Raw genomic sequence first — 15,880 nt, 5'->3', positions numbered from 1 at the left:
GGGAGGCAGACAAATGGAGATAGGACATGTGGGAAAACACACATCATAATATTCAATGTACATATAGGAGAATGGAACTGGGTCACTTGAGGAGATGGGTAGGGTTGGGAGAGAGGGGGGAGAATGATGGAAGGGGTGACATTGACCAGGATGCATTGTACTCACAAATATCCATATAGAATTGAAACCACCTCTGTATAGCTACTTAAGAATAATAAAAATACTTAAGAATTTCCTGCAGAAAGTTCTTCAGAGGACAGTTCAATAGGTGCCCATTTTCTGCATAGACAAAGGGGGCCCTAAAGAGGAGGGAATTATCCTGTGTCCATATTCCAGCTGGCACTAAAGATGCCCAAGACCAACCAGACAACCCGGAATGACCATCTTTCCTGGACTCTGTCCAAGGCTCTGTGGAGATGGAGTTCTTTTCCTCACCTGATGGACAAGTCCCAGAGCCTCTCCCCTGCCTCCCCCATGTCAACTGGTCATGAACAGTCAGCTTCTCCTGGAGCAATTGCCTCCATCTCTGAAGTTCGGCTTTTCATCGTGGCCATTTTCTTTTCTCCAGGGCAGGCTATGATGCAATTGACTCAATGCAATTGTCTCTGCTATGTACATAGACGGTCTCTTCGAGCCCTTTGAGCCATCTACCCTTTACAAAGGGCACTGAAGACTGCATAATGAGCCAAATCTTGTCATTTCCTCAAAGGACTCACTCCACTGATCCCCTTGTCTGTATGCGACATTTTCTTTCCCACAAATTCTTTTGAATCCCTCCTCCAAAGTAACTCCTATTGAAGCCAATCAATGAGAATAGAGCTCTACATATGTGGTCACCAGTGTCCCCCACACTGGGTTCCGGAACCCACTCGTGAGGCCCAGGCTGTTTCCAAGGATTCCTTCTCCACAGCAAACAAGACTGTAATATGCAATACCCACCCTCAATAGAAACAGGGTTAAAAGAATACAAACAAAACATCTGCCCTGGAGTGTTTACTTTACATCTAGAAACATACTAACTGGAGGACAGAGCTATAAGAAATGAGAGAAGCAAGAGACACAGCTGCAAAACAAACAAACAAACAAAAAAAAACAGTGGAAAGGGAGGAGGCGAAAATCTGAGCTTGCTTTAGGGACAAAGCTTCTCCAGAGAGATGGGGAACACTTTGCCAAAATGAGGCATGTGGTAAGTGCATCCCACAGATCATGCTAGAAGGTAAGCTACCATCAAATGTTTGCCCTTAACTCTCCTCTCCAAAAGAAATATTTTTGCCTTATTTGATCCCTAGTCACTACATGTGACACTCAGAAAAAGTGGCCGAAACTATTTGTCTATGACTCTATATTTAGATAGCTTTACATTTTTTGCAGTACTTGAAATGATATCACCCTACAAGAAGAATGGCAGATCTTTGTTTTCCACGGTGCTATGCTGTAAGGAAACAGTGCTTTTTGCTTTGTGTGCCATTTAGAGAACACTTCAGTCATTCGGCAGAAGCTGCACTGGGGTCCCTGGGTCAAAGCTTCACATTCTTTACCTTTGGATGACAGACTTCAAGAATGTCCATTGGCTATGATCAAAAGCTGGCTGAAAAGGGTCCCTACAGTAGTGTACATCAGAGCCTCAGTGACTAACTTGGGATAGAATCTGACCGTGGCTGGGTGCCAGTGGCTCATGCCTGTAATCCTAGCCACTCAGGAGACTGCAATTTGAGGGTCCTGGACCAAAGCCAGTCTGGGTAGAAAAGTCCATGAGACTTTTATCTCCAATTAAACAGCAAAACCTGGAAGTACAGCTATGGCTTAAGTGGTAGAGCATCAGCCTTGAGTGCAAAAAACCTTGGCCCTGAGTTCAAGTCCCAGTGCCAACACACACACACACACACACACACACACACGCACGAGATTCAATGAAAAGTACCAAAACCATGCACACAATGGTGTCATTTGGTGGATGGGATTTGAGAAACAGACAATCTTCATGAAGGAACTTACACTGAATTTCTAGTGACTTAAGAAACTGTCACAAGTGGATCAATGTTCAAAGCCAGACTGGAAAAGATAGATATCAAGACCTCTCAAAGAACAAACTGGGCACTTTGATATACCCAGGAGTCGGAAGTAGGATGACTTCCCAGTTGAGCCCCAGGCAAAAGCAAGAGACCCTATCTGAAAAACCAACCAAAGCAAACGTGCTTGGAACTTGGCTCCTAGCAAGCACAAGACCCTGGGTTCAATCCTTTGAAGTGAAAAAAAAAAAAAAAAGAATCCCATGGGGACCATGGGATGAACCAGCACGCAAGGCTGGTTTAACCTCTGAAACCTCAGTTTTCCTCTTTGTAAAGCAAGCATGGGTGCTGACGAGGACTAAAGATGGAAAGCATATGCAAAGTATTCTAGTGAGGACCTAGCATGGATAAAGGAATGTCAGAAGTGGCCCTTCATCTCCCAAGGAAATGAATCTGATGGTGGAGAAGGGAGCTGAGAAAGGAGGCACAGTGGTGTATGGGGCCCTTCATTTTGGAGGAGGACATACCTACCCAGGACACTTAGATGGTGGCCACGGCCTGGCCAGCCTGGGAAGAGCTGCTGACCATGTAGATCACAGCCTTGTTCTGGGGTGAGGCTGTTCCAGGTAGCTGTGACATCAAGAGGGGACAGGGGCACACCTGTCCTCTGATGACAGAAATGCCAGTGTGCCTGTGAGTGGAGATTATTTGAGGAGCAGTCACACTGGGATGTCTGAAGTTCAACCACCAGCCCTGGAGAGGGAGTCAGGAGCTGGCTAGGAATCCATAGGTGCTATTGGCAGGAATTCAGAGGAAAAAGAAGGAACCGGTTAGAAATATGAAACAATGAAGCATGTTTTTGAAGACTGGCCACAGAGAAGCACTGGCTATTCAACGTGCAGAAGTCATCAGGAAAGAAAAGGCAGCACCAGACATCTGACTTCAGAGACGCACGGAACGCTCCTTTTCACTGGAACAAAGGACACTAGGCTTTGAAGAACCCATAGAGGAGCCAGCAAAGCTCAGAGAATCAAACCTTGCTGAGGATCAAGGAGGCTTCATGCAGGCCTTGAAAAGCAGGGAGGGGGAAGTCACATCCCTTTACCTAATGATGAGCCCAACCATCCCATCATCCACACCTCCAGAGAAACAGATGGTTACTGCGCATGTGCCGACTGGCCTGTGTAGACATGGGGCACTGAAGACATTGAATTCATGGAAGAAAATCATGGAAAGTGGGTCCTGCAAACTTGCGCATTATTAACATTTTTGTCCCCCAAACCATTTCAGTCCTATTAGCGTGGAGCTAAGGAAGACATACCCATCATAAAAGAAGAAATTACCCACATCTTCCAGAATGAAGCCATTAGAAATAGATCTGCTAATTTGGTTGCAGCTGAAGGCCGCAGCTCTGATGGAAGTGGCACTGTGAATGCAGTCTCCAAGTGCCCTCCCAGGTGCCAGCATGTGGGTGCACGGGGCCACTCTGGTATGTGCTTCCTGAGAGGACGTGTGAGCACAGGGAGTTGTTCAGGGAAGTAGAGCGGTAATTACAGCCACACCTGCCGGCTGGGAGGCCAGGGCCAGGCAGGCAGGCCATGTCCCCATTCTCACTGGCATGGCCAGCCAAGGAGACACTTTCTACTTCTCCCCTTGGAAGGAGGGGGCATTGCTATCCCTCTCTGCACACACAAACACACTCACACACACAGCTGTGCACTCACACACACAACTATTCACTCACAAGCATGCAGGTGACACTGACACATATGCATGCAAATATGTCTGTATGTACACATTCACACATACACCTTCATGAACACCTATAGCTCTGGTTACACACAACTCCTATACTCACACGTTCAAGTCACATACATGCAGACTCATACAAACATACTCACGTGTACATACACGTACATACACATACGCCATACATACATACTCACAATCATATACAACTCACATATATCTCCTCATATATGCCCATCTTCATTCACACGCACATATTCTCACAATGCTGACCCACACATATATATTTACACACATACATGAATATACACTCATGTATACATACTCATCACACACACACTCATCATGCCCCACCTACACACACTCACACACCTACTTGTACAGATTCACACATACATGTATGCCCTCATACAATACTGACACTTGTCATACCAGGCACACTTGTACATACCCTTATCAATCTCTATGAGGGTGTTATATTTTATCCTCTCTTTGGTTCTTTGCCCTAACTTTGTGTCCCATTTCCTACCCTCCTCTGACCTCACAGTCCCCAGCCTCTGACCAGCTGCCTTTCCTTCCTCACCCCTAATCTAATTCCTGATGCTACTTTTTAACTTTAGACTTTCTCATGGATTCTTTCAATGGCTACCATGCTAGCAACTCTCCAACCTCTTGCCTTACCAGGGTGGAGCCTGAGGAACTTTCACTCCAGCCCTAAAAATCAGAATTGGACATGAATGAATTACTCTTCATTTTCCCAAGAAGAAAGGGCAGGGGCTCCCTGTACATCATACCCCATACCTTTGTGGGGGAGGAGGAGTGTTCCTTACCTCATTCACAAAGACCCAGTGGCTGTCCTTGGATGCCAAATTGGTCTCCACTGCCTGCAGAGATGAAAAAAAAAAAAGAATGTACATGAATGAAAGCAAGCCAGAAGCTGGCAGACACACTAGATAGTTGCTGAGACGAAGCTTAATAAATAGAGTTCTGGCAGAAATTTTTCTTCACAAAACATGCCACCCCCCTGAGGCCTGCTCAGGCTGCCTTAGCCACAAGAGGCAGTATCTCAACACAGACTTCAGATTTGCTACAGTTCCAAGTTTTCCTGCACCAGCCTGGAGCAAGGTTAGAGGCTATAGTTTCTGCAGGCATAACAGGGCTGCCACATAAACACAGCCTCCTCTCTCCAAGCATGCAGGAAAACACCTTTCTGTACGGACACTTAGGACCTACTGTCATCATTGCCAGGAGCTATAGAACCAGGAAACTGGAACACTGGATTTGTAGCAGCTTGTCCAGCTGTGCTGAGTGACATTATGTAAACAGAACCTCACAGCTGGGGCCTGGAGCCTCCTCCAGTTCTTTAGTCTATAGGACTAGACTTTGTCTATTTTCTAGGCAATGTGTCCCAACCTCATCATTCTTTCTTCAATCCTATTTGTTAGAGCACTTGACATCCTTGTGCTTGAATGGCTATTGCTCTCTCTCTCTCTCTCTCTTTCTCTCTCTCTTTTTCTTCCTCTCTTTCTTTAATTTAATTACTTTCTTTAATTTACTTGTGATTGTGTTGGTGCTGGGGCTTGAACACAAGGCTTGGGTGCTATCCTTAGCTTTTTCACTCATTGATGGCACTCTATTACTTAAGCCACACATCTATTTCAGACTTTTTGATGGTTAATTGCAGATAAGAGTCTCATGGTATTTCCTGTCTGGTTGTCTTCAAACTATGATCCTCAGATCTTAGCCTCATCAGTAGCAAGGATTACAAATTTTTGTCACCATCACTTGGCTCTTTATTTCTTTCTATCTTCTCCATCTGGTTGGGGGATTACCTAAGGTCACATCTCTAAGGTCATATAAGGGCTCCTGAATCTTGCACCAATACCAATGCATAGCAAGTGTCCAGTTCTATATTATGGAAGGTCAAAGTAGGTAGGAACCAGTTCCTTACATAGTTTCTTATATGTGATTATGAGGTTTATTTTCCAGCTAGAGGAGGCAACAATGCTTGATAGGAAATGTGCTCATTACCTTGCTCATGTAACTGTAACCCCTCTGTACAGTATTTTCACAATAAAAATAGGGATACAGGTGGACCCATTGCTACAATGAGATGTAAGAGACATTATGTCGAAAACAAACGTTACAACTTTGGCACGGTTGGGGGGGGAGAAGATGGGAAGGGATGGGAAGGGGAAACAATGGAGGAGGCAACAATGCTTGATAAGAAATACACTCATTACCTTGCTCATGTCATTGTAACCCCAATTACACAATTAAAAAAAAAGAAACAAAAAAATCAAGTGGTACATTAAAAACAGCAGCAAAAAAAAACATAAAAAGACAAAGAAAAAAAGTTAGTAGAAAAAAAAAGCCAATAGACTAAAAGAATTAGAAGAGACTGATGGTTTTCACTCATGTGTCATAAGAAGACATTGAGTTTGGCACCATGTTTCAAGCCTATAATCCTAGATATATGTGAGGCAGAGATTGGGGTACGGTGATTTGATACCAGAGTAGGAACAAAATTCTCAAGACTCCATCTATGTATGGAGTGTATGTGGTGTTGCATGCCTACTCTCTCACCTATGGGTGGGGGGCACAATCACTGGGTCCAATGGTGTAGGCCTATCATTCCTAGCAAAACAGGGACACACAAACAGGAGGACCACAGTCCAAGCCAGACTGGGCATAAAGCAAGACTGTCTTTTAAATAACCAATGCAAAAATGGACTAGATGTGTGGCTCAAGTGATAGTAGTGTGCCTGCCTATCAAATGTGAGACCCTGAGTTCAATCCTGCCAAAAACAATTTTTTAAGAAATAAATATTCTGAGTAAACATGCGCCAAATGCACACTGAGACCTGGGCACTGGCCCAGTCCATCTATGAACCTAGGAGAGTTTTCAGATGGCTTCTATTCACTCTTTGCCTTCTTTGCATTTTGGTCATGAAATGTTCATTATGATTTTGATTAGAAAAAAAATGCAGAAAAAAATGCTCCAAAATCATCCCATAATTTTACATAGTGAAAAGTCCCCCATTTATCCCTCCAAATTCATCCTCCAGAAATTGTTTCAAGTGTTACTTTCTAGACGCTTCTACAATCACAACTATAAGTACTTACTTACATATGCATGTTGAACTAGGTTTTTTGTTGTTAAAAATCACAAGAAGGCTGGGAAGGTGGCTTAGTGGTAGAGTGCTTGCTTAGTACGCATGAAGCTCTGGGTTTTTGATTCCTCAGTACCACATAAACAGAAAAAACTGGAAGTGGTGCTGTGGCTCAAGTGGCAGAGTGTTGGCCTTGAGCAAAAGAAGCCCAAGGACAGCACCCAGGCCCTGAGTTCAAGCCCCAGGATTGGCAAAAAAAATTAACAAAAGAAATCACAAGAGTTACACATCAAGTTACAATGCTCACTTTTTTAATTTTAATTTTTTTTAATTTATTAGTGTATCAAGAATATGTTATCTTCATCATTATGTAGAGACTTGACTTCTTCCTTAAGAAATGAGACACAGAGGAACCAGAGCCAGCACTAGTAACCAACTAGCGGGGTTGCAAGGCTCTGGTGGGCCACAGGCCTCCACTGCATGCAGTTCTTCTGCTGGGTAATGTTGCTCAGTGAGAATGAACCAGTTTGCTGATGAGCACAGTGAGGTTTTGAGGATCAAGCCCATGGATTGAGCAGGTGAGCTCTAGGTTCCCACTCCTTTCCAGTCAACTTCCCTCAGGACACCAAGGGTAGGCACCAATCAGGATGAAGGATACAAAAGCCCCCCTCCAGTCTATGAATAAGAGATGCCATGCCTCATGAAGATAAATAAGTACAAAAGTCAGTACTGGAAAAATATGACCTCTGTCATTCAACTCTGGTCATCTATAAATGATAGGTGACACTTCCTTCCCTACTGTCTGCTAAGGTACATAACAACACACTCAGTCCTCAGTCCCCAGAGGCAAGTAGAGTAGTATCTATGCCTGTCCCCAGCCTTCCCCAGAAAGCAGAGATGGGCAGTTGGCTAATTGGTGGTCATTCCTGTGCTTCAAGAATCCAGTCTTACTTTCCGACTTGCTTACATTCTGCTTGTATCCTCTGACCACATGAGCATTCTCTTGCTCGCTCGCTCTCTCTCCCTCTCTTTCTTAGTGGCAATGAACTTGGTTGGTTTCTCTTGCTTGACAGTTGCTCTACCAGCGAAGCCAGTGAAGTAACTGGGATCATAGGCATGTGCCTCCATGCCTGCCTTGTTAATGAAGGTCCTCTAATTTTTTGCTGGCACTAGCTTTCAAACTTAATCCTCTCCTCTCTCTCTCCCCTCTCTCTCTCTCTCTCTCTCTCTCTCTCTCTCTCTCTCTCTCTCTCTCTCTCTCTCTCTCTCTCTCACTCTTTCTCTCTTTATTTTTTTGTTGGTTGTGGGGCTTAAACTCTGGGCCTGGGCACTTTCCCTGTGCTCTTCAGCTCAAGGTGAGAGCTCTACCAGTTGCAGGGATAATAGACCTCCCATTTTCTTCATGTGCCTCATCCATTCAAAGTAGATGGACTCCCCTCTGCAGCCTAGATCCTCTCTCCTTTCAACATGCAGATGTCTTCAGATGCCTCAATGCCTCATTGAGGGAGAGGAAAAAAGAGAATTGGAAATAGATGTTCTGAGAATATATCAGTCACATTGCCAGGCCCTGACTGTGGCTTCAATATCCAATACTTGGGCAATTCCTTAATGATCACATGGAAATATTGACAATCTGCTCATCAAATTTGTACATGATACAAAGCTCATAGGATATTATAAAGTTCCAGAAGGCTCGAACCCAACTGAGTCTCTCAACAGATGCAGTTTAACATGAATGAACTGAAATCCTTACACTTGATTTCTAACAGCAAAAAGGCAAATGGAGAAATGGAATTTGAAAACAAAACAGTGCAAGGCAGGAAATAACAGGGTTGGTTCTATTCTTGGGGTATTCATGGGAAATGCCACACACAAGAGACCAGACATGGAGTAGAACTATGTAAACCAAGAACTTCTTGAAATGACTGAGGATACTTATAGGCTAGGACAATAGAGGTATTTTTTAAATCTTAATGATTATTTTTTTTCTTTTATTAATTTTATGTTTGTGTGGTATTGAGGAATCAAACCCAGGGTCATGCATGGTAGGCAAGCACTCTACCACTCAGCCATATTCCCCAGCCCTCTAACAGAGGTATCTTAAACACATGAAGAAGTCATATTTGCAAGAGAAATTAAGCTGTTCTCTGCAGCTAAATCCCATAGATTTAGAATGAATGATTCCAGGAATCAGAGAGACAGATCAACTCAACGTAGGGGAGAATTTTCTAGCTGTCCAGGTAGTTCAAGAGGAAATGAACTGCCTTGGGAGTAACAAGGTAAGTGCCAACTTGGAGGGCCACCACAGGTGATGGTAAGACAAATCGTGCACTGACATCTCCAGCAGTGATTCTCAAATCTGGTTCCTTGCATAAAACTTTGAAAGAAGCCGGTGAAAATGCAAAAACCCAAGCCCCATTACTAGGAATCCTACGTCACTGGGAAAGCCAGTGTGCTGAGATTTTGTGTGGTGTTAGAACTCTAGCCCTATCTATCTCTTGGCCTTGGCAGGGGGATTCCTGCTCCGGAATGTATCATTCTGTGAACCTGTGCAGGTGAAAGAGTCTCTGCACGTCTCCATGGATGCCAGCATCACATACAACTTGAGCCAATTGCCAAGAGATCTCAGGGAGCTGTGAGAACACTGGGTCCCCTGAGGAGTCTCTGCACCTGGTATCAGACATTCGCATGGAAGGGATTAGTGGAAAGAATTGATTGGAAAACCCCATAGGATGACTGGCCAACTTCACTGTCCTACTTTCCCACTACCAATTAAGCAACAACTAATTTGTCAAGCCTCTTTCCTCCCCCATACAGAGATAAATAGCACTTAGCTGGAGCCTTTTCCCTGAAGGTGCAGTTCATGCAGAGGTGGTAAGAAGGGGCAACTACTACAGACTGAGCAAAACCACACCTGCCTCTCTGTGTAATTACAGGAGAGCTGCCAGCTTCGTGGGAAGGGCCCTAACTGCTCATAGCCTGGAGGGCAGGGTTGCTCCCAGCACCACTGGGTCCCCTTCCCACCCCAGTACTAAGCTTTCTCATTGTCTCCCCAGCTACCTCTGTAGTGTTTTCCTTTTTGATGATGTTGTTGGTCATGAGTTCTGAACCCTGGGCCTGGGCGCTGTCCCTAAGCTCTTCACCTCAAGGCTAATGCTCTATCACTTGAGCCACAGCACAGTTTCTGGTTTTCTGGTGGTTAATTGGAGGTAAGAGTCACGCAGACTTTCCTGCCTGGGCTGGCTTTGAACTGCAATCCTCAGATCTCAGCCTCCTAAGTAGTTAGGATTACAGGCATGAGCCACCATGCTTGGCTGTGTATTCCTTTTATCCCTGAAGTGAGAAGCAGTATAGTAAAGTCTCCATTGAGTACCTCTAGGTGACATACTTTATCTCTTCAGGTGCATTTTCTATGACTCCACAGCAGTTAACTGCCAACAGTGCTCTAGTGCTGTACCTAAGTCCTCCTCACAACCTGGTCCTGTGATCTGGATGGCCTTTGTGTTCATTCCCAACACTGAAACCCTATGAGGCCACTCCCCCATCCACACCCCTTACCAAGGAACTAAGGGTGCTTGCTCCTGGATGGAAACTTCTCCCAGTACCATTTCAGCTATTTCTGGAATGTCTCCACAGGACAGAAGCCAAAATTACTTCCCTTGGCTTCCTTCACTTTCCTGTCCCACATCCCCACTACCCTGCTATTTTTCTTGTTTGAATTCCTCTGAGGTGTTTCTTAATAAATCACTGTCACATAAACCTTCCTCTCTAAGTTGGCCACTGGGAACTCAACCTGAGACAATACCTCCCACCTATGATAATGTTGAGAATTAAATGATATTAAGTGGGATGCTCTCAGTTCAGGAAGAAGCCCAACAAATGATCAGTCAACATTAAACCCCTCCCTTTTCCTTCCCTCCATGTCTGCCTGACTTCATTCAGTGTTCTCGTGTGTGTGTGTGTGTGTGTGTGTGTGTGTGTGTGTGTGTGTGTGTGTATGTGTGTGTGTGTGTGTGTGTGTGTGTGTGTGTGTGTGTGTGTGTGTGTGAGTGTGACAGTTTAGGGCTTGAACTTAGTTCTTGGGTGCTGTCTCTGAGCCATTTTTGCTCAAGGCTTGTGCTCTATCACTTGAGCCACAGTTCCACTTCTAGCTTTTTTGGTAGTTAATTAGACATAAGAGTCCCATGGGCTTTAAACAGTGATCTTCAAATCTCAACCTCCTGAGTAGCTAGGATTACAGGTGTAGTTATTGGTGCTGGGCACAATAGTCTCCTTTGAATGTGCATACCCCCTCATATCCTTCATCTATTCAACAGACAGGGTCTACTATGCCCCGACAGCTGTCCTAATGTTTCCAGACACCAGGGTCAACCATGATGGTCATATCTCTGCTATCAAGGAAGACAATACATATTGCATTTTTTAATTGTGAAAATACCATACAGAGGGGTTACAATTATATGGGCAAGGTAATGAGTACATTTCTTATCAAGCATTGTTGCCTCCTCCTTTGTTTCCCCTTCCCATTCCTCCCACCCCCACCAAAGTCGTAAAGTTCATTTTTCGACATAATGTCTTGTACATCTCATTGTTGCAATGGGTCCACCTGTATCCCTAGTTAAGTGATTTGTTTTTTCCCTTCCCCTCCACAAATTATACCAACATTAAATACAGTGAAAACAGGGGTTATACCATGGGGGAGGGACATACAAAGCAACATAGAAATCATCTTATAAATATGTTAGAAACAATTGCATGAAAGGCAAAACAAAAAAAAAAATTGAATCTTTATCTTAGGGTTCATTCTCCTAGCATCACCTTATCTGACCTTTTTTGCTTGACTCAGGCATATACTAGTTATTGCAAATAAGGGAAGGCATGAGACCTATGTTTCTTTGGACTTGGCTTACTTCACTTAATATAATTTTTTCCATGCCTTTCCATTTCCTAACAAATGGGGCAATGTCATTCTTTCTGATGGAGGCATAGAATTCTATTGTGTATATAGACCACATTTTCTTGATCCATTCATCTACTGAGGGGCATCTGGGTTGGTTCTATATCTTAGCTATGGTAAATAATGCTGCAATAAACATAGTCGTGCTGGTAGCTTTAGTGTGGCCTTGTTTGTGATCATTTGGGTAAATGCCCCAAAAGTGGGATTGCTGGGTCATAGGGGAGCTCTATGTGGAGTCTTTTGAGGAACCTCCATACTACTTTCCAAAGTGGTTGAACAAGTTTACACTCCCACCAACAATGCAGTAAGGTTCCCTTCTGTCCACATCCCCTCCAGCATCTGTTGTTATTAGAGAATACATACTGCTTTGCAAAGTGTAGTTACTGTCTCCTGCATCCTGGGGCCCCTCACTGCAACAATAGGTTTCTCTCCTCACCTTGGCTGTGGTGAGCTTCTAAATCCACATAGCATGTGGGCATTGGAATAAAGAGTTTACACAGACAAATAATTGAGACAAGTGCCTATATCTCACAGGTAGGCACAGGAGAGCTGGCCTCCTGTTCAGGGTAGGCTCCTGCTCACTCACCTACCCCAGTGGGGAGTTTGGCTCCTAAAGTGCAGGTTTCTACATGAGGCCACTATGACTTTGGGACATTCCTCAAAATAAAGCAATGTCACAGTGGAAGCCTGAGCAACTGCAGGAACCACATGGCGGAGTCAAAGCCTATATCCCAGAGAGCCCAGAGGATGCTGGTCTAAAGCCTGAGCATAGCTAATTTGTTATGACTCCTACAAAGCCTCGCCAAGCCACCAGAGCCCTTGTGTCTGGCTTCTGTGGCCTGTCAACACCGGAAACACAGAGCTTTAGAAGAGCTGAGGAGAAGAGACATCCAAATTAGCAGGCAGATGCTCATCACACCCTTTGAAGGAGGTGGCAGCTGGTGCTGGTGACCCCCAAACCACAGACAAGCAGACAGTGCAAGGAGGCAGAGCTAGATGCCCACACAAATGCTAGTTTGCTCAGACATCACATATCTACACCAGCATATCAATCACTGTCTGTCAGAGGTAGATCCCAGCTAAACACAGAGGTCATCTGCAAAGTCGAGTATACCTGGGAATGTGCTTCCTTCCTCATGCTCTGCAGCCTAGTGTGAACCTCAGGTACCTTCTCCCACAGACAATGTTGTGGCACATATGACACTCATGTACCATCCTAGAGGCCCAGCAGGAGCTAGGGGACTTTGGAATTCTAGGTGATCCTGCAGGGCCAGGAATGACTCTTTGACTTGGGCCATGGAAGGCTCCCAGTTGTCCCTTGGTTGGTGCAGTGGTGAAGATCCATTCTAACATCCAAGAGCCAAGATGTAAGCAGGGAAGAAAGTAATAAGCACACTTCAGGAAACACCTCCATCCTGGGTAACCTTCCCCAACCCTTAAACTTGAACACAACTAAATCTGAACCATTTCCAGGGGTAACAAGAGCCTGCTTCTATATAAAGCCCACACCTTTACTTCACAACCCACATGCCTCATTTACGCAACAACAACCTAACCAAGCAGACAGTTCTGTGCCTGACTCACCAATGGCAGCTGGGACCTCCATCCAAACAGACCTTGCAGAAAATCCCTGTAGCCAAAGCTTCAACTCTCTCCAAAGTCATTGTTCCTATCAAACTGCTCTCTTAAAGACTCAAACAACTGCCTAAGGAGATGCACATGAGCCTTCTGGCCCAAGCCCAGTCCCCTGACAAGATGAACCCTTTTCCTTTTATCTATAAAACAAATCACTCCAAGCAACAGAAGCTTCCTTCCCCAGGTTAACTTGTTCTCTTAGGCCTGTGAGCATTGTTCCACTTGTGTTCTTAAGTGTGATCCTATTTTACTTTATCTTGGCCTCTGGGATGAGTAAATGGAGTGGAGGAAAAAAAAAACAATGTCCACATGGAAGCCTTCCAGCTCCTCTGTGGAGGATTTATTTTACCAAGTGCAAATGCCACCGATTATTTATGTGTGCATTAATTGTTGGCCACTTATCTAGGCACCCCCCCTCCCAACACTCCAAGCCTGAGATAATAAAAGCTTGTAGGCAATTAGCATCTTTTTAAAGCCTCAGCTCTAATACTTGAGAACATTCCCTCCACAGAGCCCAGGGCTTGGCATTTTCCCAAAAACAGATATTGAGCTAATGTCAAAGACCCACTGCTGCCTTTGCAACAACATGCTATTTTGGAGCAATACTCTCTGAGCAATGCCACATCTCCAAGGCAGTAGATATCACACATTTACAAGGAAGGGACTAGCTAGCTGCAAAATGACCAATGGCTTGAGGAGCCCACTTACAGAACATCAGCAAAGGAGCCATCCTGAGTCATGAGATCCAGAAGCTCCACCTAGAATGGCCAGGCAACTTGAAAAGGTCCAATTGCCATAAACTATCTGGGACCACTCTGTGTCTCCTAGGGTCTTTTGTTCTTGACAAGGGCCAAAGCTTCTGGTCCAGATACTTTTGATTAGCATAGGTTTGCATCCAGAACCTCTTTGGACTTTGTCTCAGAATTATCCCAATAGCTCCTATTTCTAGTTATCTTTATTCCTCAATCATTGAAAAATATTGGACCTAATTAGGGTCCAGTTGTGTTCCCCTGAGCACTTTCTAAGAACCAGCCCTTCCTAACCAAGTGTGAGTCATGTTTTCCTACTTTATCCACCTTTCTGTTGGAATCTTCTCAAATCCAAGGAGCCCACCCATGGGGGAAAAGGAAGCTGACAGCCTGGAAAAAGACAGTGTAGGATGGGGTAGAGGGAAATGGACTTCAGAATACGCATAAAGGGTATTCAAATAGGGAAAGATGAAGTAAAACTCTCCCTTTACACAGATGACATGATCTTGTATTTAAAGAACACCATGGACTCCACTCCCAAGCTACTAGAGCTGACTCAAAACTTTGGCAAAGTAGCAAGTTATAAAATTAACCCATAAAAATCAATGGCTTTCTTGTATGCCAACAATGAGAAGAGCACAGCTGAAGTCAGGAAAACAACTCCTATTGTAATAGCCCCACACAAAATAAAATACCTAGGAATAAAGTTAACTAAAGGAGTGAAGGACCTCTATGATGAAAACATTAAAAACTTAAAAAAGGAAATTAAAGCAGAACTAAGAAAGTGGTAAAAATCTTCCATGCCCCTGGATTGGGAGGGGTAAAATCGTGAAAAAGGCAATACTTCCCAAGGCTATCTACAAATTCAATGTGATACCTATCAATATCCCAACCTCATTTTCAAGGAAATAGAAGAAGCAACTAAAAAATTCATATGGAATAAGAGAAGATCCTGAATAGCAAAAATGATCCTCAACAGAAAGAACAGTGCTGGAATCTCAATACCAAATTTCAAACCCTACTACAAAGCCATAGCAATCAAAACAGCTTGGTACTTGCATAGAATAGACCTGAAGAACAATGGGATAGAACCAAAGACCCAGAAATGAACCTACAGACCTATAGCCACCTAATCTTTGATAAAGGGACAAAAAAATAGAATGGAAGAAAATAGTCACTTCAGTAAATGGTGCTGGAAAAACTGGTTAAACACCTGTAGAAAAACTAATGTTAGATCCTTAAACATCACCCTGCACCAGAATCAACTCCAAATGGATCAAAGACCTCAAAGTAAAAGCAGATACCCTGAAAATATTACAGGGTGGAATAGGAGAAACTCTAGGGCTCCTTGGCACAGGCTGAAATTTTCTTAATAGAGACCCAGAAACACAACAAATCAAAGAAAGTTTGGACAAATGGGATTGCATGAAACTGCAGACCTTCTGCACGGCAAAGGACATAGCTAGCAAGATCAATAGAAAGCCCACAGATTGAGAGAAGATCTTCACTAGCTATACAATAAACCAGGGTCTCATACATAAAATATACTTAGAACTCAAAAAACTAAGTCACCCTACAGCAAAGGCGGTACTCAGAGCCAAGTTTATAGCTCTGAGTTCCTACATTAACAAATTGGAGAGATCTGAAAACAACAATTTAACGAGGCAC

The 15,880-nt window shown here is 44.0% G+C and overlaps 1 protein-coding gene across 1 annotated transcript in view; it reads right to left on the bottom strand.

Moving 5' to 3' along the window:
- The window catches only part of Grid1 (glutamate ionotropic receptor delta type subunit 1), a 751,350-nt gene that overhangs the window by 298,954 nt on the left and 436,516 nt on the right, over positions 1-15,880 (bottom strand). Inside the window, exon 5 of the mRNA XM_042690370.1 lies at positions 4,589-4,642. Within this exon, the coding sequence (XP_042546304.1) occupies positions 4,589-4,642 (54 nt within the window). The remainder of the gene's footprint in view (positions 1-4,588; positions 4,643-15,880) is intronic.

The sequence above is a fragment of the Dipodomys spectabilis genome, unplaced genomic scaffold (assembly GCF_019054845.1).
Source record: "Dipodomys spectabilis isolate Male_0828 unplaced genomic scaffold, ASM1905484v1 ptg000136l, whole genome shotgun sequence".
NCBI classification, from domain to species: Eukaryota; Metazoa; Chordata; class Mammalia; order Rodentia; family Heteromyidae; genus Dipodomys; species Dipodomys spectabilis.
Note: the sequence above shows the minus strand (reverse complement) of the source record. Positions and strands in the feature narration are given on the sequence as shown.